The sequence below is a fragment of the Propithecus coquereli genome, unplaced genomic scaffold (genome assembly GCF_000956105.1).
Source record: "Propithecus coquereli isolate 6110/MARCELLA unplaced genomic scaffold, Pcoq_1.0 Scaffold267, whole genome shotgun sequence".
NCBI classification, from domain to species: domain Eukaryota; kingdom Metazoa; phylum Chordata; class Mammalia; order Primates; family Indriidae; genus Propithecus; species Propithecus coquereli.
The window spans coordinates 3,549,410-3,574,259 of NW_012148252.1; the positions used below are offsets into that span (position 1 = coordinate 3,549,410).

Genomic DNA, 24,850 nt, shown 5'->3' on the forward strand with positions numbered 1-24,850 from the left:
TTTCACACAGGAGATATTTTGGGGTCCCATTCAAGAGGGTGCCAGATGATCCAGATCACTCTACTCAGGCTTACTTACTAGTTGTCTTCCTTAGCCTTCTCCTCCCCACTTCCAGGGCCTTCTGAGCAGGTTACTTTCTTTTGTAATAAAAATCAATTGTCATGAAAGGGGGAAAAAAGAGCTACAATGCAACAAAACAAAAATGTTTAACAGCTTTGACATGGGGGCTCATACCTCTACCTGAGCCCCAGGGGTATAGGCTGGGGCAGAGCTGGATGTCCCTTCCCTACTGGTGCGCATTTGCTCCCAGGCACAGAAGAGGGTGAAAGAGAAACCTGCCTCTCAACAGGGCTGAGGGACACAGACCCTTCTGATATTTGATGCCCAAAGGCTGGTTAGGCATGGACCAGCCTTGGAAGGGTACAGCACGAAGAGGGGTTTGGGCAGGCTGTTGCTTTGTGTCGCAAGCCTTAGATCCCCATGGGAGAATGGTGGGTGTGAAGCGGCTAGCCCTGATGGCCCCTGACATTCCTGGCATACTTGTCACAGATAAATCAGTCCTAAATTCAAGTGTCTTCAGAAAGTGAAGATGTAAACTACTCTTTGCAACATTAACTCCTAACATATTACAAAAATAGAAGTCCCCCCCACCCACCGAGCAGCCTATGTTGAGATGAAGTCCTCACCTCCCTGTCCCAAAGAGGCTTCCTCTTTCAGGGTTGTCTGTGGAGAGGATGGTGGCCCCTGGCCTGGAGGTAAACTTTAGATAAGAACAGCCTTTCCCCACAGCCCAAGGCTTCCCTGTGTCCCCAAACCCAGCAGAGGACAAACACTGAGGTTTCTGTCGTGCTGAGTGACCTGAAGGAAAGAAAATGGGAAGGAAAGGGAGGAGGAGGGGGTCCTGGAGCCCAGGGTCTAGTACAACATGGGGCAGGTACCAGCCTGGGTAGGGAAAGGCCTCAGAACCTACTGTCACAGCTGAGACCAGACTCTCATCATTGGTTTGAGACGAATGGGTCTCAGGAACATATGGGCTTCCCACATGCTAATTACTGGGAGGGCAAAGGTGTGGAAAGGGCACAAGCTGAAAGCAATGAGGTGCCCATGATGGAAGGTAAGCCCTCATCAGCCTGGGATGCTGTCTCCTACTCCCAACCGTTGGGCCCAACAGAGGAACCAGCAGAAAAGGATGCCAAAGAAATTTCAGTAATTGAGCAATGAGACCACAAACTTCTCCGTGGTGCCCAGTTCCCCCTGAGAGTGGGCACGTGGTCATGCCCATTCCCAACACACGCCCTAGTCTGTGTAGGTCACTCCTTCATCACCTTCCTTAGCTTCTGATGACAGCAGACTCCAGCCATCCCATTGTCATCCACAGCCCAACCCACGCACTCAGCGGCTGAAGAAGAAAAGTCAAGTACACGCTATGTCCGCATATACCTTCCTGCCGCAGGCTTCACTGACTGGCAGGATCCCACAGCCCCCCAACTCCCCCTCATCCCTGGTTCCCAGGCGGGGTCAGCTAGAGAGTGGCAGAGATAGATGGCTTGCAAAGGGGGGATGCAAGATGGGGAGACCCCTCCAGACCCTAGGAGGAGAATGGCATCTTTCTCCACCTTTTAAGAGAGACAAAGCCTCCTTGAGACCTTAGAGATCTTTCAGGACAACACAAGAAACATTTCCAAGCCTCAGCTGCCAGATGTACACCTTTCCCCTCTAGGGTTGGGGAGATGTTCGAGCTGAAGAAAAATGTGTTCCAGATCCAGGCCAACTCTGCTCTCCAACAGTTTGAAGCAAACTTGGCCTTGGGGTTCCAAGGGTAGAATGAAGGGTGTCATAGCAGGATGGGGCCTGGCATGACGCAACAGCAAGCAGAGCAAGGACATGACAGTGGCAGCGTGTATAGACACAGGACATCAGCTTCACACGATACAACAGCAGGGGTATTTTGGGCACAGCTGTGATACGAGTCACCCCCAACTCTCTTGCCTCCAGGCAGGAGGGGCTGTATATATGCAACTTAGTCGAGAGCGAGATTCTAGTGAGTCCAACCCAGACACATCCACAGAAAGTGGGAGCTCTTCAGGTTGACTCCACTGAGGAAAACAGGCATTTGGGTATTTTAAATTCCTGCTCCACAATAAGGCGAATTAAACAAAAATTCCAAGGAGAGGGGAAAGACATCACTTTCTGTGGATTGAGGGTTTTCTGACTTTTTTTTTTTTTTTTTGGTCTTTTATGGTCATTTTTTCTCTTTTTTCCCCAAGGATGGAAAGGTCAGAGAAAAATAAAATAAATCGTCTTTCAATAGTCTTTTCTGTATGAGCAGCATCTCTCTGGGCTGGGGAGTAAAGGGTGTGGGAGAAGGGAGTAGGGAGAGGCTGAAAGCTTTCCCCAACTCCCACTTTTAGATCCTTTGGTTTCCTTCTCCCAGAAGGTGGCAGAAGGGCCTGGTAGGGACAGCAGGGAGAGAACACGGTGATGACAAACCCCAGATGACCAAGGGGCTGGTGCTCCTGGGGCCTGGGAGCACCGCTGGAGCCTCCCATGGGGCAGTGCTGGGCAATGGGGCCCACAGGGCCTTCTTGTGGGCTGCATAGTTGGCTTGAGGAGGAACAGGAGGAGGCTGTGGGTGGGGACCAGGGTTGTAGCCTATCAGCTGCCAGCAGGGCCGCAGAGTGATTTTGGTAATCCAGACGAGCTACCAATAATTTAAAACTTGATCTATGTATATATGTGTGTAGATACAAAAAAATTTCTCCCCTTTCCCTCCCCCCATAGAAGAAGCTGGGATATGAAGAGTCGTGGAGAGAGGAGGGGGAAGGGCATATATGGCGGCTTTGTGGGTCCTGGGTCTGTTTGCCAGGATCACTTTTTCTTCTCTGCTCTGTATTGCAGGAAGGCAGACTCCTGCAGGCTGTGTATCCTAGGCTCTTGGCAGCCAATAGGAAGCAGGAGAGGAAGACTGGAGGGTGGATGGGAGAGAGAAGGAAGGGTATTTCTCCCCATGCTCTGTGCTTTGATGGCCTCTCCAGCAGCAGATGAATCCCTTCCCTGGCTCCAGCTACCAACGGACAGGCCGACTGGGTTCCAGTGAGTGTCGAGGGACTCTAACCTCTGGGCTCCATTAACCCTGCCTTCCCCTTTTCTGTCTAGCCTGGCTGTAGTAGCAGCTTTTGCTACTTCTAATTGCTGATTTGCTTCCCTGTTCCCTGGTTGGCTGCTCAGTCTCTCTCATTAAAACCATTACTCTTTTCTGCTTTAGATTTCCACAGGTTTAAATGGTTTCTGTTTCCCTGGGTGACTCTCGCTGCCTGATAAATATGTTATGGGCAATGCTATTATATCATTTCTAAAATAAGACAAGCTGTGTACACAGTATTATCTGCTTTATAACCATAAGAACAGCAAATAAGGTGAACGAATATAGTTTTACATGCTTTGGTCTTAGAGAATCCATTCAGATTTCTAGTAATCACTACAAGAAATCTTTTAGGGCTTCCAATTCATCTGTTAAACTGCTCAGAGGGGAATATCAGGTTAAAGAGTTCGTAATTCACAGCTTTTCTCCCTCTTTGAAATTCAGGGGGTAGGGGAAAGACAGGAAGATCAGAGATTTAGCTCTGTCAGTAAATTCTTTTTTTTTTTTTTGAGACAGAGTCTCACTGTGTTGCCCCGGCTAGAATGCCGTGGCATCATCCTAGCTCACAGCAACCTCAAACTCCTGGGCTCAAGCGATCCTCCTGCCTCAGCCTTCCGAGTAGCTGGGACTACAGGCATGCACCACCATGCCCGGCTAATTTTTTCCTATATATTTTTAGTTGTCCAATTAATTTCTTTCTAATTTTAGTAGAGATGGGGTCTCGCTCTTGCTCAGGCTGGTCTCGAACTCCTGAGCTCAAACAATCCGCCCGCCTCGGCCTCCCAGAGAGCTAGGATTACAGGCATGAGCCACCGCGCCCGGGCTTGTCAGTAAATTCTTTTAGCAAATGCTTTCCCTGGGCCTAGAGGCTTAAATGTACAGTCATCTTTTCACTCTTGCTTTGCTTCTCTTCGACTGTTTCCTCTCTGTGCGCTTGGTCTTCGTCTTCTTAGGGCGAAGGCCCTTGTAATGGAAGTCGTGCTGCCGCCTTCCTCCACTTGGTAAGTGACATTTGCTAAGCCCATTTCTTGGGCTTTTTTGCTGATTCGTAGTACTTCTGTCAGCTTCAGCCCATTCATGTGTTGGCTCCCTCCTTCCCTGTCTCCTGCCCAGGCCTTCAGGATGGTTTGGCTGCTCTCATGTTCTTCTTCTTAGGGTTCGCTCTGTGACTCTGTCTGGAATCCTTTGCATGGACCAGTTCTCAACCCCAGCTCCTCTGCAAGACCCTTCCAGGGGTGGGGAGCCTGTGGTCTTTAATTAAGGCCACATGTGTCCTTCTAGGTCCTTAAATGCAGCCTTTTAACTGAGTCCAAATTTTACAGAACAAATCCTTTTATTAAAAGGGGTGCATCAGAGAAAAATGAAGCTTTTCTTGCCTCCTTTCGTGCTTAAAATGGAACAATCTTGAAATCAGAAGGCCACAGGTTCCCTGCCCCTGCACGGTGGGCCTGGGCTCTGTATATCTCCGTTCTTCACGCCTCCCTGCCCTTCCTCAGTCGAACTGCTCCCCGACCCGGAGCTGCAATCTGGCTTTTGAGAAACCACAGCCCTTTATTACTGTTTCTTCCAGACTTTCTAGCCATTCCATCTAGTATTTTCTCTGCCTTTTTGAAATCAACTTTATTTTCACTATATTTCATACAAATTGCTGTCCAGACATCAAAGAAGCTGCTATATTTTCAAGGTTTATGCCACAGATCAGGCATTTTAAGATAAAAGCATGTCCTTCCTCTAATCCTACTCCATTTATAGGGACCTTCACTGTGGCCCCAGATATATCCTGCTTTCTTTAGAGACTCCAGATCAGGGTAGAATACTCTTAGGTGGTGGTGTTCAACTTTTTTTCTTGTGTCCCTTCTGAAAGAATTATGATGCAGTATGCACCTTCTCACATATTACGTTTTTTTTTGTTTTTTTTTTTTTGAGACAAAGTCTCACTCTGTTGCCCAAGTGAGTGCCGTGGCGTCATCATAGCTCAGAGCAGCCTCAACTTCCTGGGCTCAAGAGATCCTCCTGCCTCACCCTCCTGAGTAGCTGGAGCTACAGGCACGCACAACCATGCCTGACTAATTTTTTCTATTTTTAGTAGAGATGGAGTCTCATTCTTGCTCAGGCTCGTCTTGAACTCCTGAGCTGAGCTTCAAGCTATCTTCCCACTCCGTCTCCCAGAGTGTCACCTATATTAATTTGATTCTTAGAATGCTTCATAAGTTTCTACATTGGAAAAATACATAATGTTTAGCATCTTACAAATATATTTTTTAGTGAAACAATTATTTCATTCTTACATATGTATCCAGTGGCATCTAAATATCAAAGAAGGTATCTTTTATGGATCTTAAAGTCAACTGAGTTTTAAAAAAGAAAGTGTTTTTTATATACACCATAATCCATTGAAAATCACATATGAAAATTCTAGTTTAACAGTCAGAGCTTTACATTGTTTCTTTTTATTCCTTGAACCTCACTTCCCATTTCACTTTCCCTACAGAATTTTATTGTAATGCAACATATTTTTGTCTGGCAGCTCCTTTTTTCATTGTCCTTATGTGTCTTTACAACAGTAAAATATTTACAGCTATTGAAGTTAAATTTTTTTTTTCTCGTTACTATGAGGCTTTAAGGGTTCAAAGTTTTCTTCTGCATTGAGATCTAATGTCCGTTAACAGCAAATATTTGATCAAAATGTAAAACATTATGAATATTGATAATTATTAAACATAAAAGATAAAAATTTCCTGGAAGCATGTCCCTTACTGAGATGGATGGGGCTCTCTTTTACAAATTGTTCAAGAATCTGAGGATGCATATGACATGGTTGGAATGACTTTACAGGGCAGAATTCAGCATCAATTCTATTTACATTTTTTGGGTTTTTTGCAGCTAAAAGGGCTAAAGAATCGTGCTCATATGAGTGAGTCAGTCAGTGGGAGTGGAAGCAGTTTTGTTATAGCAATGTCATTTCATTCTTTGAATGATGATTTATGTGGCAAAAATCACTCATTTTTGATTATCAGCTGTTAACTCTATTAAGGTCTCCTTCAATTTTCTTGAAAGCAGAAAATTTGATCCTTCATATTTGCAAAAGGATTTGTTAGTCATGACAGTTCCATAAAGTATCAATGTTTCTGATCACTCTTTTGTTTAGCACTGTGGAGGTTTTTACACCCTGGGGCAACTGACTATATTCATGGTCAGTGAGAGGCAGGCTTTTTATGAAGTAGGAGAAAGCAATAGGAGGAGGAAGAGGAAGTATATCAGGGGAACCCCAATAACCTTGCCTAGCAAGCGCATTCTCAGGCTCACCAGTTTTGGGAGGGGTACTTGGGGAAGATGAGGATCTAGACACTCATTTCCTAAAACTGCCTGTGCCCAGACATCCCTTAGACAGTGGTCCCCAAACTTTTTGGCACTAGGGACCATTTTCTTGGAATTTTTCCATGGATGGGGGAGATGGTTTCAGGATGATTCAAGAGCATTACATTTGTTGTGCACTTTATTTCTATTATTATTACACTCTAATATACAATGAAATAATTATACAACTCGCCATAGGTTGGGGACCCCTGCCTTAGGAAAGCCTTTGTGATTTCCATATGTCCCAGTTTGATGACCATTACTTTAAGGTGCAAATCCCTTCCACCTGAGAAATCCCTGGTCTAGGTAAGGAAGTGGGCAGGCTGCCTTCCCAGGAATGAGAGGCAGTCCTCGTCCTGAGAGAAAGAGTGGGATGGTTGTGCCCCAGTATAGCATTCAGAGAGAGAGATCAATAAACACAGGGGTGGTGATTTACGGGTGCAGATACATGAGTGCCTTAGGGGATCCTGAGAGCATACAGCCTTCTTTCCTTATGTGAATTGAACTCAGACTGACTTCAGTGTTCTAGAGTTTCTCCCAGCTGATGCTTGGATGTAGGAAATGCAATGGAGATAGAAAACAGTTGCATTTAGGGTAATGGCTTTCCTGGTGACTCACTGATGGTTGAGGTGTGAGGAGGTCACTGTCCCTGTAGCAATTGATCTTTTAGCCAAATTTCTGGACATTTACCATATGCCAGTCACCACACTCAGTTCTGTATGTTCATTATCTCTCTTAACTTTTACAACAATCCAATGTGGTAGGTACTATTGATACTATTGCCCTCCTTTTACAAATAAAAAATGTGAGGTTATGAAAGGTGAAATAACCTGCCCAAGGACCCAGATGAAAACAACATTCACCATTGTGTCTAATCCTTCTAGTTTGTCCTTCTTTGTAGCAGATCATAAAGTCACACCATTGCTGCCATGGTTAATGGTCTTTGCAGGCCAAAATCCACAGACCCTCTAGAACTGTAGTCCCCAACCCGCCAGGCCTATTAGCAGAGCTCCGCCACAACTCCCGCCTCTGTGTCGTCCATGGAAAAATTGTCTTCCAGGAAACCGGTCCCTGGTGCCACAAAGGTTGGGGACCACTGCAGTCTAGAAGACAGTACAGACCTTCTTAGGCCTAAGGAGTGTAATAGGGAGGGGCCAGAGAAATACTGGCATAATTTAACTCAGAACACTCAATGAAGCCTGAAAAGTATAAGCCAATGAACAAGGTAAATCAATTCTTTTGCGGTTGTCATATGACCTTTTCCAGAACAAACAAGAATGTGAAGATTCTCTTCAGATTTAGGTGCTTGGCTTGTGTTGGGGTGGAGAGAGCCCTGAATCCAGAGGAGTGGGACAGCTATTGACTTAAGGGGCTCTCTCGGGCCACCCACTTCACTTCTATGGACCTCTACTACTTCATCTGCTAGAAATAGGGCTTGGGCTCGAGCAGTGCTCCCCAAACTTTTAACCTTTTATGAACCAGAGTAAGAAATCAAATTTTACACCATGACCCAACGCACGTGCGTGCACGCGCACGCACACACACACACACACTCTCCTCTGGAACAAGAGTTTTACAGAACAACACTCAGCCCTACTGTGTGATAGCCTCTGATCTATTCTATTTTATTCATTCACTTTTGGGGAAAAACATCCATTTCGTTGCCACTCATTAAACTGATATTTTAATCCATTAATGGGTTGCAGCCATGGTTTAGAAAACTCTGCACTAGAGAAATAAACTACTGAAAAAGAGTAGCTTAATAATCAAGTCAGAGATGTTCCCTGGGAGAACTGTGAACTAGGCAAAGCTTATCTTTAGCAACTTCTCACCTTTCAGGGCCTCATGTTCCTGACTTCCTCTAGCCCCATTTTATTCCTCCAACTCCTACCCCTATTGACCTTTACTTCAGCTGATTTATACTCAGATGCCAAAAAATATTTCTGAGCAGGTTCTTTTGTTTTCTCTGCAATAGGTTTGTCTCCTTAGAACCATCCTCCCAGCTTTTGCTGGAGCGACTTTTAGTGAGTTTCTCTTACTGCAGCTAATGCAGGTTCCCTGTTGGAGAGATGCCTCTGTGGTTTCTAGTCCTTGAAACCACTCACCTCTGACTTTCAGAGTCAGGTACTTGTAGTCCCAGGAGACCCCATAGAGGATCACGCAGCGGTACTGCCCTTCGTCCCTCACTCGGACTCGAGGGATGTGGAACAAGGCCTTCCCCAGGGGCAGCTGCTCCTCCAGCAAAGCGGCTCTTTCAGCAGGCAACGATGTATCATTTTCTACCTTTTGCAAAGTGGCTTTTATTGCTTCAAGTCTCACATGACCTCCAGTGTCAAAGTCACACTCCAGGGTCACATTGCTGCCGTAGTCTGCTATGTACAACTCCTTAGGGACTGTCACTGTGAATAAAGCTGAAAAGAAAATAAGACATTTCGTTATTGTCTGCCTTTACTTTACATTCCAGTTCTTACAAAGTGAGAGCTGAGACCTATCCACCCCCAATTTCCAGGAGATGCCTCTTATCATCTGGGCATTCCCTTGGGATCCTTCTCTCCTTTACCCCATCTGCCTGGACAAGAGTGAATTCTCGACCTGCCGCTCTGAGATAGTTCTCTCCTCTAAACACTCTCACCTGTGTAGCTGACTGCCCTCCTACACCTCCCTAGGCACCCAGCAAGAGCTCTGGTGGGCAGCACCACTTGCTCTTGGGAGCCTCTCCCACCCTCTCCCCGACAGCCCTGCAGTCACTCCAGATCATCCCTCGCGTGACAACAAATGTCTCCTATGACTCCCCTACCATCAAGATCTGAGCCCCTTTTACTTAATTGCCTTCACATCCTATTATATGGGTTCATTTTCTTCAATCCATATGGACCAATGTATATCTTTCCTTCCCAGATGTCACTTTCTCTCACCAGTGACAGCAATAATAACAACTATTATTTGTTGAGTTCTTACTGTGTGTTAGACACTCTGCTAATATGTTATCTCCTTTAGTCTTCCCAGGAAGCCAGTGAAGTGGGCAATACTGCTATCCTCTTTTTAAAAAATGAAACTGAGGCACAGAAAGGTTAAGCAACTTGCCCAAGATTGCACAGCCAGGATCAGACCAGGTATTTTTAAGTGACAAATGCTTTAACCATCACATCATACAAGCCCCCTGTACATGTCAAAGGGAAAGGAAAAATGGACTTGATATTTAATGTATACCTACTATGTGCCGTGCCAGGCACTGTGCTAGCCACTCATTTAACACTGAAAATATGACCATATCTATTGTCAGTAGGGAATAGTTGAGGGAACTGGGTCAAAGAAGTTCACTTCAGGACATACTTCAGAGCCGATCAGATATTTGACTTCAAAATCTGTCATTTCCACTCAAACAGTATTTCCCAAACTGTGAGGCACATACCACCAGAAGTATGTAAGATGATTTTAAATGGGGAAGAATCAAGGCCTAAAGGAAGTTGAATTATTCAGAGAGGAATTTATTCCCTTTTTAATTCTATTTCAATCCCTCAATTACATATAATTTCCAACTAGACTCCCACACCTCTAACACTGGCTATTTTTCCTTTTAATAAAACAAGAAGCTTCTAGGCAGATAATAATGCCTAATAATAATTTGATAACACTGCTTTATTCTCTTTGCCTTTATTTTGGTTCCTATCCTCTATTTACCAGGACAAGCAATATCGATTTTCCATCTACCACAGGGCTATCTGCTTTGTTGAAAAAAATTAAAACCTGGGTTGATTGAAATCAATTTTATTATTCTATAAAAAATAATAGCATAAGGAATGGCCAAATGTGGCAAAAGTAGCGAAGGTGGTGTTTGCATGAATAAAGTATGAGAAACTGTACAAAATTATGTTATTTCTATCATTAATGATGGATTAATTCATTATAATGGAGGTATGGAAAGATCTCAAAGTAGTTTCCAAATCATCACAGAAGATTAGATGAAATTATGTTCAGTAGGGCTTGCTTCCTTTATTCATTGATTTATTCAATCAAATCATCCCTTCAACAATATTTAGGGGCTTCCTCTAAGCACTAGTTATTCAAGAGGTTGTTTCGGTATGAAACATGGTATTGGAAAAGCACAGGATTTAGTGACGGATGAGCCTGGGTTCAAATCCTGACTGTATGAAGGTCAGGAGTCCTTTGACTGTGAGCCTGTCATTTAACCTCTGTGAGTCTCAGCCCCTTTGTCTGTAAAACAAGGCTGACAGCCATGTCTCAGTATTGTGGTGAAAACTGAATGAGATGGTAGATGGGAAGGGCTTAGCTTTGCAGGTAGGGGGCACTCAGCAAATGTTTGTTCCTTTCTTTTGCACCGTGTTTTAATGCTTGGGAAAGTGGTAATTCATATATGGAATGTGTGGCCGTCCTTTGTTAGCCAGGAGGGACAGTCCATTCCCTGACCAGATTTCACAATATGAGTAACTTTTTTCTGCTGCTTGAATGGTTCATGTTGCAATTCTCTTCTGATTCAAGTTTTCCTTCCCACTAACCTGCAAGTCTTTGAAGTCAATGACCAGGTTGAGTGTGCTTTGATATCTGCAGTACCTAGCACATACTGAGTTTCTATTAAGAGTATGGCAAATAAATGACAGGAAGAGAGAGGGAGAAAGGAAGGATGAGCCTGATCATACTGTCTTCTGTTTTCCTTTCATCAAACTGTGGCTGGCCTGAGATCACACAATTTGGCTTTCTTGTTAATAATTGCCACATGACACACTTGATAGTGACACCCACAAACTTGAGATTTATCGGAAATGACTGACAAGTTTATATCTGGCCTCCACCCGTCTTTTAACCACTGGTAGAACATTCATGTGCCTTTCTACAGAGATCTACGGTACAGAGAGGAGTTCACATAAGCCCAGCATTCTTTGGTGCAGGACAGGAGCGGGAGCAGGGCTCTAAGGGAGTACTTCTGCATAAACAGTGCTAATCACACCTGCACTTGCTGGGCCAGGTTGAGAAGACCCTGGCACAATTCTTGTGAAACTGGATTTTCTATATGATTCCATCTTGCAGAATCTGCTGTACACTTGTGATAACTCACACCTCAGAGTCTCTATAGTGGGACCTTCTTAGGGGTAGATCCCTTTATGATGAAAACCGTCTCTAAATACTTGAATTATTACATCTGTTATGCCTAAGACAGAGCCACCTGATACCAAATCCACCCTTCCCTGGAAGAATATTGATTCATTCATTCATCAAAAATGCATTAACCATCTTCTCTGTGCTGAGTTCAAGAACTTACTACTTTCACACTGAGAAAACTTGTGGAAAAAAAGAAAGAATTTACTACTGTTCATACCTTTCTCATAATACTTATTTTATTACACAAGGTAAAACAGCAAACAGGGAAGGAAACGAGGTTTGCAAGGAAGGTTAGTTGCTGTGTCTAAGTGAAAACAATAATTAAATAGAAGACTTTGGGTAGAGATGCTATTGACTCTCTTTAGCAAATTTATTTACCACATCATGCTTTTTTCTCATGAAAGAGGGAACGCCTGTAACTTCCTCTGGAACTCCCCTTAGCATACAGCAGAACTCCCCTCTTTACTGCCTGGACCTTTGATAAAAGTCCATTTTCTGCCTGTTTTTCCCTTTGCCTTGTTCAGAGCAGGTTCTAGGGGTGGTAGGCATAAAGCATGCTACCTCTAGACAGGTGACATTATCTGGCTAATATTTATAAGAGAAAAGAGCAGTTAGCAAACATGAGTCATGTATCTGAGTAGCTCAAAATAACTAGAAGATTCATTGTTGTTTGGTCTAATTTTGCCTCAGTGAAAGCTTCTAAGACATGCAAAGCTTTGAGCTTGATTACCCCATACAAATCAAGGGTTTTAGGAAGTGCAAAACACTTTTGAAATCCTAAAACAGTCTCAGTTGTTGTAAATTACAGAGGAAATCAATACGCTCTTGCAGACAATTCTGTGTGAATTCACTAAACAAAGGGCCTCAATCTTGGTTGACATTGGAATCACCTAGGAGGCAAAACTAATGCCCAGACCCCACTTTGGATCTGGTAAAATTAAATTATTTTGAGGGTGAGGCCAGCAACAATTAAAAAACAATTTTTCCTGGGAGCTTCTAATGTGCAGACAGTATTGAGAACCATTAGTTAGACAAACACCTGCGCTTGCAAACATCTTTTACCATCTTGCCATTCAAAGTGTTGTGCTCAGCTTCACCTGGGAGCTAGGTAGAAATGCAGAATCTCAGGCCTGCCCCCGACCTAGGGAATCAGATCTGCATTTTAACAAGGTCAGAGTGATTTGCATACATATTAACGTTTGAGAAGCAGATTTATAACACTGGTCTGCACTTGAACTATTATTGGGAAGTAGAGTAGTAGTTAACATTTCTTAAACATTTACAATAAGTCAGACACTGGGCTAACCCTTCTATTATCAGCTCATTTAATGCTCCCAACAACTCTGCAAGGTAGGAGTTACTATCTACATTTTACGGATGGGGAAACTGAGGCTTAAAGAAGTAACACAACTTGACCAAGGTCAAAGAGTGGTAGCTCGTGGAATTAGAATAAAATTTCATCTCTCTGGCTCCAATGCACATTCATCTTTGTGCTGCTAATAACTCTACAGATATGACTATATATCACCTGGCATGTGTACACTACATCCATTAATGAGATAAACCTTTTTTTTAGCTTGATGTTAAGGAAAAGACATTTGTTTTCTATTTTGTGTGCCACATGGTTATTAAATTAAGCCTCAAGCTAGCTTTGAACACCTGAAGTTATCAGACAAAGGAGAAAATTGGAAAGTTTCCAAACTAGAAAGTTATGCAGACAACACAGGTTTTCCATTCACTCGGGGCCCTTAACTAAACTAAAGGGCAAAGGACTTGACAAAAACATAAAAAATTTGTACATGCAGGTCTTTTAGCCAGATTAAAGCACCTAACTTGAGTAATGCTGGTGCCTTTTTGAACACTCTCAGGGGAACTTTGCATTTTATTTGCAACCTGACATCAATGAGAATCAGCACCTGTGACATCTCCAGGAAACACAAAACAAATCATTTGCATTGCCTCCCAAGATAGCTTCTTCTTAAAGCTCATTTCCTCCCATTTCACGACAGAAGCTTATGTTTGTTCAGACTCCTACACAATGTATTGGAGAGGTGAGCAGCGGAGGGGGGTGCTTTACACAGCAACAGTCTTCAAAAAACCTCTGAAGATCCTGGTTTAGGACAAAATCCTGCTCTGTGCACCTGACTTATGGTCTGCTCACTGCAGGAGCACTGCATGGAGACATGTCTTAGCTTAGAAATCCTTTCCCCAGCCTGATTCTTCTCCTTTGTATAACTCAGCACAAGTCATTTTGGAGCTGAAGATGGGTGGAGTAGAGTGACTGGGGCTGTTGGCTCTGCCCCAGAGTGACCTCAAGCATGTGTCCTCTGGTTTCATCCTCCTCTAGAGCATGAGGAGAGTGAGAAACTTCACTGAGAAAAGGAAGATTGGCATTGCTCTTTCCTCCCACACATGACAAGGTATAACATATGTTTCTGGGTTTCAAGATGTCCTTGGGTTTGGAAATAAAAATATAAGAAAAAATAAACAATAAAGCTGTACTAATCAAGAAAGTATGATATTGGCAAAAGGATATACACATAGATTAATGGAACAGAGTAGACCCACATAAAGATGACTCATTGATTTTTGACAAAGATTCCAAGGCTATCCAATGGAGAAAGGATAATTTTATCAACAAATGGGGCTGGAGCAACTGAACATCCATATGCAAAAATAAAATGAGCCTCAATCTATACCTCACACCTTATACAAAAATTAACTCAAAATGGATCATAACCTAAATATAAAATGTACAACTATAAAATGTGTGGAAGAAAACGCAGAAGAAAATCTTTTAGATCTTGGGTTAGTCAAAGAGTTCTTAGGTACGACACCATAACCATGGCCCATAAAAGAAAAAATTGATAAATTGGGCTTCATCAAAATTAAAATATTTGCTCTGCAAAAGGCATAGTTAAGAGAATGAAAAGACAAGCCACAGACTGGGGGCAAATATTTGCAAATCACATATCTGATAAAGGACTTGTATCTGGAATAAAGAACTCTCAAAATTTCACGATGAGAAAATAAACACCCCAATTAAAAACGGTTAAATGATTTGAATACACACTTCACCAAAGAAGATATACAAGTGACCAATAAGTACATAAAAATATACTTAATATCATTAGTCATTAGAAAAATGCAAATTAAAACCACAATGAGATAATTCTACACACCTATTAGAATGACTTAAAAACGGAAAAGAATATCAAGTGCTGGAGAAGATGAGGAACAATTGGAACTCTATACACAGCTGGTGGGAATCCAAAAATGGTACAGCCACTATGGAAAGGTTTGACAGTTTCTTATAAAGTTAAACCATATACTTAACCATATGAGCTAGCAATCCTACTCCTACGTATTTACCCATAAATGAAATGAAAATCTATGTAAACACAAAAAAACTCACATGCAAATGTTTATAGAAACTTTATTTGTAATCAGCAAAAATGGGAAAATCCCAAATGTCCCCTAGCTGGGGAATGGATAAACAAAATATACTATATATACAATGGAATATACTCAACAACAAAAATAAATGAACTATTGATAACACACAACAATATGGATGAATCTCAAATGCATTATGCTTAATGAAAGAAGCCAGACAAAAAAGAGTATCTAATGACTGACCTCATTTCTATACATTCTAGAAAAGTTAAAAGTATAAGGACAGTAAATAGATCAATAGGTGCTTAGGCTTAAGAGTTGGGAGAGGGTTTTTGTTTGTTTGGAAAGCGATGGAGGTGTTCTGGATCTTCATTGTGGTAGTGGTTATATGACTATGCATTTATCAAAACTGATAGACATTTTTACAAAAAAGAATAAATTTTACTGTATATTTCTAGTGCTAGACTGGGCTGGGCAGCCCAAGGGAGGGAGAGGAATGTGACTGGGAAAAGATCAGTCTTGGACCAGCCAGAAGGGAGTAGAAAGCTCTTCAAAAGGTTATCAAGTGCCAAAGGAGCCGCTATTTCTCAATCAAGGGCAGAATATTAGATGATTCCTTGTGAAGTTTGGACTGCTATCATTAGGACCTAATCCCCGGTCCCTACCTCTGTCTTACTTTCTTACCTCCTGGTGTTCATCCAAAATAATGCACTCATGGTCCTGACTGCACCCTCCCATGGTCTGAACTACCTTCCCCAGGAGAACAACCAACTCTGAAAGTGCTTTCCTTCCTGCTCACCCACAACCTCCAGTAGAAGTCCTTCCTTTAAGTCCAAAGACATAGTATTAAAGTTCATTGTTCATTTGGACTTTAGGAAGACTCTGAATTTTCTATTCAAGTAATCCACATTGAGGTATGAATGATCAATGACTGCTATTGTTGCTTTTTAGAAGAGGAACTCACATGAATATCTAATAACAGGCAGAATGTTTGCAAGACATTATCTTTAGCATAACAGAGTCCCCTACCAATGTCTCCTTATTCTCCCTGCCAGAAGGGAAGGGGACAGCTGCTTAGCATCTCACTTTTGAGGAAACTCAACCCTTGCTCTCTTGTATCAGTTCAGATGTACATGGTCCGAGTGGTCCTTTTTCTTGTCATTACCCTCATTGGATAGTGGGGATAGACGGATCGATATTTTCAGGCCCCATTTCTGTAAGACAGAGACGTTGGCATGTACAAGCCAATGGTGCCCACCTTGGGCACCATTCTTTTTGTGGTGCTTGTAACAACCAGAAATAACACTTCCTCTCAAAGAAAGCCTTCAGCCTGAGGACCACATTCTCATTATTGGCTTTGGCTAAAGGCCACTACTTGCTCCTCTTTTTCAGGCTCTCCTTTGTCCTTTCTTACCTGCTGTCTGATGAAGCTGCAATCCCAGGCTCAACATTAGCAGGAGGAAAAACATGTTCTGTACTTGATCTGAAATAGATAATTGAAAGTCTCAGGGACTTATGCAACTTTGCTGGATCTCATTACTTTGCTGCTTGTTCACTCTGGAAAACAGAGAGATAACAAATCTTTTGGGTGGAGTGGAGCTGGGAAGAGAAGTTATAGGTTGATGGCAGGGAGAAGAGGAAGTGAGGCACTCTTTACCAATCCAAATGAGAAGTTCTTCTTCTTCCTTTTCTAATGGCCTTTTCAGAAAATGAACCAGTCCTCCTGCATCACACACACTGATGTTACCTGCATCTCTTTGTCTCTCTTGTGAAGCCCTCCATAGCCTTCTCAGCAGCAGGCCCTTGACTCCTCAACCTTGTTTGTCAAATGAACAATGCACACCATTTTCTTTACCTGGGTTGGAAGTCTGGGAATCAGACACTCAAACAGTAGAAGAGAAGTACATTCTCAATAAATACTTACTAGTTGACTGAGGAGGCAAAGTAGTCAAGCTCTCTTGAGTGCTGTGATTGAGTTTGCCCATCACTTGAACTACCTTTTACTAAGGGGTTTAGACAGGGAGAGCAGATGTTCCACCTTGGTCCTGCTCTACCTTTTTCTTTTGCTTTCTTCATCTATGGACTTCTCGTGGCCAAAGGCAAAAGAGACAGGGCACACCACTGTCAGCTATTCTGCCCTCAAAGCGGCTTTCAAACTTTTATTAGCCATGGAATCATTTCTTCGAAGGAAATCTGTTGGAGCCATACATCTAAATCAGGTACAAAGCAGAGCTGCTCTGAGCGTGACAGAAAGCCAGCAGAGGGTTTGGATCAGGAGAATAACATAACCTCATTTAGACTTTTAAAAGAGGACCCAGCTTTGGTGTAGGCAGTAGGCTGTTGTTGAGAGGGAGAGTCGGTTGGCAAGATCAGAAGCAGTAAGGTAAGTAAGGAATGTCTTTGCAGAAATGATGATAGCTCAGGTTAGGGTGGTGGGGCTAGCAGAAGTGAGAAAAAATCTGTTGGAGATTTTATAGATTTCTTTCTTTGTCCTTTAAAATTATTTTTAAAAATTTTCAATCACTTCATTGAATTATAATTGATGTACAAAAGAGGGTTATATGTGTGTGTGTGTGTGTGTGTGTGTGTGTATTTAAAACACACATTTTTAAAGTATACAATTCAGTGGTTTTCGGTATATTCACAGAGTTGTGCAACCGCACCACTCTCTAATTTTGGAACATTTTCATTGCCCCAAAAAGGAACCCCTTACTCATTAGCAGAAACTCTCCATTTCCCCTTCCCTTTCCCTCCATCTCCTGGAAACTATGAATCTACTTTCTGTCTTTATCAATTGCTAATTCTGGACATTTCATAGAGATGGAATGGTACAATATGTGGCCTTTTGTGACTGGCTTCTTCCACTGAGCATAGTGTTGTCAAGGTTCATCTGTATTATAGCACATATCAGTACTGCATTCCTTTTTTATGACTAAATAATATTCCCTGGTATGATATACTACATTTTGTTTATCCATTCACCAGTTGATGGATATTCGCGTTGTTTCTGCTTTTGGCTATTATGAATAATGCTGCTATGAACACTCATGTACAAGCTTGTGTACATAAGTTTTCAATTCTCTTGGGCACATATGTAGCAGTAGAATTGCTGGATCAAATGGTAACTATTTAATTTTTTGAGGAACTGCCAAACTGTTTATCAAATATATAATTTGAAAATATGATCTCCCATTCTCCCATTGTCTTTTCAGTTTCTTAATAGAGTCCTGGGAAGCATAAAATTAATTTAAATTTTATTTAATTTTGAAGTACAAATTAATTTAATTTTGATGAAGTCCAATTTACATAGTTTTTCTTTTATTGTTTGTACCTTAGGTGTCATATCTAAGAAGCCATTGCCTAGTCCAAGGTTACAAAGATTTATAACTGCATTTTCTTGTAAGAACTAAAAACGTTCACTGCTTAGGTTTTTGACCCATTTAGAGTTAATTTTTATGTATAGTATGAGGTAAGGCTCCAAATTCATTCTTTTGCATGTGGGCATGCAGTTGTCCTTATACAATTTGTTGATAAAACTATTCTTTTTCTATTGAATTGTCTTGGCACCCTTGAAAAAAATCAATTGACCATAGATATATGGGCTTATTTCTGGGCTCTCTTTTCTATTTCATTGAACTGTACGTCTATCCTATGTCAGTACCACACAGTGTTGGTTTTACTGTAATGTTGCGGTAAGTTTTGAAATCAGGAAATGTGAGTCCTCCAACTTTGTTCTTCTTTTTCAATATTTTTTTGATCTATTCTGGCTCCCTTACATTTCCATATGAATTTTAGGATCAGATTGTCCATTTCTGCAAAGAAAAAAAAAAAGGCAACTGGAATTTTGGTAGGGATTACATTGAATGCATAGATCCATTTGGGAAATATAGCTGTCTTAATAACATTAAGTCTTCTAATTCATTAATACAGCATCTTTTCATTCATTTAGGTCTTCTATATTTTAAAAGAAGACCATAAGGGAATTGCTGACTGGTTGGCTACAGAGTTGGAGAAAAATAGAGAAATCCAGGAAAATTCCTAGGTTTGGGGCTTGCATCACTAGGGCAATGGAGGTGCTATTTATTAAAATGAAGAAGTCTGCGGGAGAAGCAGATGAAGGAAGGGAAACTAAGAGTTGTGTTTGGTGTAGGTTTGGTTTGAGATGCTTATTAGACATCCCAGTGGAGGTGTTTAGCAGGCAGTTGGATAACATTTGGTTCAGAGTTTGGGGCAGAGATATAAATTTGGGAGTCATCAATGTATAAGTGTTATTTAAAGCCATGGGCTGCATGATACCACCTGCAGAGAGACAGGAGAAAGAGAAAGTGGCCAAGGATTGAGACTGCCCATGGGGCATTCCAACATCTATAGATCTTTGTGAGGAGAGGACACCAGCAAAAAAGATTGAGAGGAAGGTTAAAATGGCAAATGACAGTACATATTAACCATGTATTTTATTTTCTGTATTGTGATGCTTTGATATTCTGGAACTTGCTGATGCTGAAGGGACTGCCACTCCCCTGGGATTAGCCAGTTCTAAGAGATGGTAAATAACTTGCCCACTAGCACACCTTTCAAACGCAAATAAACAGAGCCCACACCCCCAACTACTTCCTTCACTGGGAGCTTTCATATTCCCAGCCACTATCAACTTGCCCTAATCACTCCAGGGCCAGGTACTGGAAAGCTAGGGACAGCCCCTATGCCCCAGAGCCTGCTGAAATTATTCATATTAGCTAATCCTAAATCTGTTTACCCTGCCTCATCCATTCCTTCCTGTGGAAACCACAATAAAGGCTCTTGCCCAGTCTCCCCTTCCCGCCCCCCACCTGGCTGACCACAGTGCTTGCTGGTGTGGCCCCCTGTGGCATGGTGGTTCCTCTTCTTTTGGGATCTGTGAGTGTAACATACTATCTCTTCAATGGCAATCATTTCCTGATCTGTTGGCCTGACCATACCTAAATAATAATAAAATCTATATTTTAAAACACAGTGCTACAAAGAAGGAGTAATCGGTAGAGCCAAATGCTCCTAAGAATTGGATTTAGTGGTAAGGAGGTCATGGATGATCCTGCCAAACACAGGGTCAGTGAATGTGGTACAGAGGAAAGCCTGAATGGGTTCAAGAGAGAATGCGAGGTAAAGATGTAGAGATGAATATTGGCAACTCTTTAGAGAAAAGTGCTATAAAAGGGATAAGGGAAATGAGAAACTAGCTACAGGAAAACATGAGGTCATTCGTGAGCTGTATTACTGTTTTTATTTGAGGGACAGAGCTCTCACAGCAGGTAACAACTGGGAACAGAATCAAGTGCTTCCCACAGGGAAATGTCGTGGCACACCTTAGCTGGACCTGAAGATACTTTTCCTTATCAAAATGCAAATATGTCTAAAAAAGGTATCATCTTAAGCTGCACCAACACTTGACAACATTCTTATTTTTAGAACATGAAAGGATGGCACGTAACATAGTTCCAGCAACAGAAAAGACGCCTGGATCACTCACAAACTGGCTTTAACTTCCCTTTTTTCCTTACCCGTCCAAGGGGACTTTCTTAGCACACTGCCTCCTTGAGCAAACTGAGGGACAGACACTGTTGTTAAGGTACTTTCCAACCACCGGCCTCCTTTCCTAATCATCTTTCTTCCAGAGAAAATATGGTCCATGCAATGGTTAAGAGCTCAAGCTCTGAAATCAGAAACATCTGGGTTCAAATCCTGGTTCTACAAATTATTAGCCTCCAACACCTTGGACAGTTTACAAGAACTCTTTTTGCCTTATTTTCCTATAATGCTAATAGTACCCACCTCAAGTCACAACGTTGAGGGTCATCTTACACTTAACATTTCTCATCTCATCAGTCTGTCCCCTAGTCTTGTTCAGTCTACCTCCTAGATACTTTGTGGATGATTTCTCTCCTTTCTTCCACTCTCCTGCCATCACCTTAATTCAGCTTCTTGTCATTTCTCCTTATGCCACAGCAGAGCCTCCTCACTGCTATTTTTTACCTTCTCTTCTTGCTTCCTTCTGCTCCATCCTCCATTTGTCGAGGTGGAGGACACAAACTATGGAATCATCTTAACTCCCTTCTTCTCTCATCTTACATCCGACTCATCAACAAATCCTATAGTCCCTTCCTTTAAATACATCCAGAATCTGACCATTTCCATCCACCTCCGCAGCTTCCATATTAGTCAGAGCCATTATCATCTCTCATGTGATTTCTGCAAATAGATATCTGGACTCTGTGATTCTGATCTTGCCTTCCTACAGTTGATTCTCAACATGGCAGCCAGGGTGATTCTTTAAAAATATAAGTCAAATATGTCTTCTCAAAACCTTCTGATGGCTCAACATGTCACACGGGGTAAAATCCATTCCTTCCTACAGTCCAGGCAAGAGGCGCCTCTGTCTTGGCCCCATGCTTTAGAGGACCCCACTGTGGCTGTGCTCCTCCCGACAGGGTAAGGTGTTCTCAGGGCTGAGAGATGTCTTCTAGAGCCCTTGACCTTCTTACCCCCACCCATCACAATCTAGGTCCTTGGGACACTAGAATTCCCTGCCTGAATGGCCCTAAATCTGCTTAGGTCTGTGTGGCTTCTTCCCCAGATCCAATCCGCAAGGGAGGACCTTGCTGCCAGTGTGCACATCCCTATACCCAGATACTTTCATTGCTCTTTCTGCTGAGACGGCCTTATCTAAAATTGCAAGAGCAGCCCCATTCCCACCCCAGCATTCCCAGCAATCCTTAACCATCTTTTTCCCCTCCAAAGCACTCATTACCATCTAACGTAACATATAATTTGCTTCTTTATTTTATTATTCCCTATCATCTTCCATAAGAATGTAAGTACTAAGAGGGTGAGGGTGTTGATTACTGCTATGTCTTTAGCCCCGTAACAGTAAATACACATACAGTTAATATTTGTTGAATGAATTACCCCTTTACATAGCAGGCAGAATAACCTCCCAAATAATCAAATTTGACCATGTCACTCATTTAAAAGACTTCACTAGCTCCCGTTATTTACAAAGTAAAGTTCTCCTTAATGTGGCCTGCAAAACTTTCCCTGATCCGGCCCCTCCTGCCTCGGCCACCTGGAAATATACGTGCAGTCTATAAATAGGACCTCACAGCTGCTTTGAGAATTCTAATCTCATTTTATTTCTTCTAATCTTATTTTTCTTCTACCTCAATTCCTTTGTGAGCTTTAAAAAATCGTATTGCATCATATATCTCTCATTAAGTGGCCTTACATTCTTCTACATTCAACACAAGCCTTTCCTAACTGCCTTAGGCTGTCCCTTCTGCCTGAATTGTATCCACAACTTACCCTCTAGTGTTAGCACTTAACTCATTTCTGGTATGTTAAGTTATTACACTTCTGTCTTCTCTGCTAGAACAAGAGCTCTTTGTGCTTCACTGGGTTCTCATAACGTTGCTGAATGAACAAAGAAATGAGTAGGTGCATGCATGACAATTTAGCATCACACTCAGGACTCTGAGACTAATGGCTCCCAGTTGACTCCTTCCTCCATTGGAAAAACAGAAATCTTAATTTGTTTATTTTGACCCAGCCTAAGAAAGAACTCCCCCTCAATTAGTGGAATGGAGTGTTAATGGGGCAGGGAGGTCATTAGCCCTTGTATTGTCAAAGGGTCCATGTCGAAGCAAGGGTTTCCATAAGAGACGGAAGGTGATCCCTTTTCAACAGTTAGATTGTTTATAAGGTTGTCACCCAGAAGAATGTTTTCACAGGTATCTCAAGCCCCCTCACCAATTTCTCTCAAAACACTGGTTGATCTGTATAAGACCCCTGTCTTCTGGGTTCCTTAGGTGAACCATGTTTTCTGAAAGAGTTCTTAGAGTCTTTAAAGTTAGGGATGTATGCACTCTTTTAAACGTAGGCAGGAAAGGCCCAAAAGAGTTTCTTTAGAGAACTTATGGAATGCATGGCCAAAATTAATTAACTCATCATGTCATCTACAGGGAATCCATGTGGAAGGCACTCTTTTAGCCTGTTGAATGAGCATTGTGATGACTTTTCCCCAGGAGACAAAATGAACATGTTCAAACAACATGCCACCTCTTTCATCTCCCCTTTAAAACTTTACTTAATGTCTTATTGTCTATTCTGAAGTGGCTGTCCATTTTCATTTAAATTGTATTGGGAGGGAGTAGAAACTGGAAATCATCAAGTTTTCTAACATCTAGTTCTCTTGACCCAACCATGAGTAGTGAACAGAAATGCGTGTGGGTCCTTGGACAAGGTATGTGAAAAAATACTTTGTAAATGGTAAAGCATTCTTCAGATTCATTGTCATTATCACTTACAAGGATACGTGGTAATCTTTGGTCTAAAAATCCCAAGAATTCCTATATGACCACTCCTTTCACTAACTCCACTAAGATCTCACCTGGAAAAAGTCTACCCAGTCTTTAAAACTCACTCAGGGCTACCTTTTTCATAAATCCTTCCCTGAGCCTCTCAAGCAAATGTTTGCAGAACAGTTGTACCTCTCAGGATATTTTTTGTCTGCCTTGTATTTAACAGTTTATGTTTATACTCAACTTTTTGCCTAGTCCAATTTTAGCTCTTAGTCTTCTTCCCCACCCTCGCCACCTCCTCAAGACAGGGTCTTGCTTTTTGCGCAGGCTGGAGTGCAATGGCTATTCACAGGCACTATGGATGATAGCTCACTGCAGCCTTGGCCTCAAGCAACTCCTGGCCTCAAGCAATACTCCACCTCAGCCTTTCAAGTGGCTGGGACTACAGGCATGTGCCACCGTGCCCAGTTTATTGTGTATATTCTGCATAAGAAATACTCATATCATTTATGCAGTGGCATTAGTAGTATCTTTCCAGAGAAATCAAGACAACTTCTGTAAATTCTGAGGACAGGTTTGTAAGCAAAATATGAGGAAATCTTTTCCAAGTACAACTTCCGAGAGGATCAAAAATCATAGTAGTTGCTAGCAGTTTCACTTATTGGTTGCTATAGGCCAAGTTTCCTGCCATTTCTGCTGTCTGTTGAAATCTATTTGCAAACTGATAGATGAAATGAAATTTTTGGTGCTGAAGCTTTAGCTCTTTCTTTCTTTCTTTTTTTTCTTTCTTTCTTCCCTCCCTTCCTTCCTTCCTTCCCTCCTTCCTTCCTTTTCTTTTATTCAAAACATTTACTTGGTATTTACTGTGAGCCATGCGTCAGTATACAGAGATGAATAAGACACAGCCAGTGCTTCCAAGGAGTTCCCTGGTCTGTAGAATAACCAAGGCATAGACTCTCTATGGAAATATCTCAAGAATCCTAGCACATAATTCCTTTGTGCAATAATAACCAGCATAAAGTATCATGTTTGCATAACACTTTACTCTTTGCTGAACATTGTCAGTCTCATCTTCGGCTCCTCCCTCTCCCTAAGTGTCTAGCAGAGCCCTGGGTGTCCATGAAGACATAGATAAATACACACCCAATTGTATTGAAATACCTGAATTAACCACCATTTTTGAAGCCAACTGTCTAAGACAGTGATTGTAATTAGAAATGTTTTAAAATAATTTGAATTTGGATGCTTTTGGATAAGTGATGCAGAGATTGCCCTGATCCTACCACTCCCCCATGAATTATACCTAGCTGGATTCACATGGTTTTGTTACTTGCCAGTCCCTACAGGCATCTGAGTTTTTAGAGGATCTTAGAGCCAGTGCTCTCCTTTCATAGTGGATGACTAATTATTTGATCTCTAAACCATCTGTGGCATAGATAAACTACCCATAGTCTTAAGATTATATTCTACTCATTTTAATGGGGCTCTTAAGCTGAAGTCGAATCTC

The 24,850-nt window shown here is 42.0% G+C and overlaps 1 protein-coding gene across 1 annotated transcript in view; it reads right to left on the bottom strand.

The window, feature by feature from the left end:
- PDCD1LG2 (programmed cell death 1 ligand 2) overlaps positions 1 to 16,482 on the bottom strand; it is a 35,118-nt gene extending 18,636 nt beyond the window's left edge. Inside the window, exons 1-2 of the mRNA XM_012647383.1 lie at positions 16,428 to 16,482; positions 8,605 to 8,910 (exon numbers count right to left, since the gene is read on the bottom strand). Coding sequence (XP_012502837.1) covers positions 8,605 to 8,910; positions 16,428 to 16,482 — 361 coding nt within the window. The remainder of the gene's footprint in view (positions 1 to 8,604; positions 8,911 to 16,427) is intronic.
- Between the last annotated feature and the right edge of the window lie 8,368 nt (positions 16,483 to 24,850).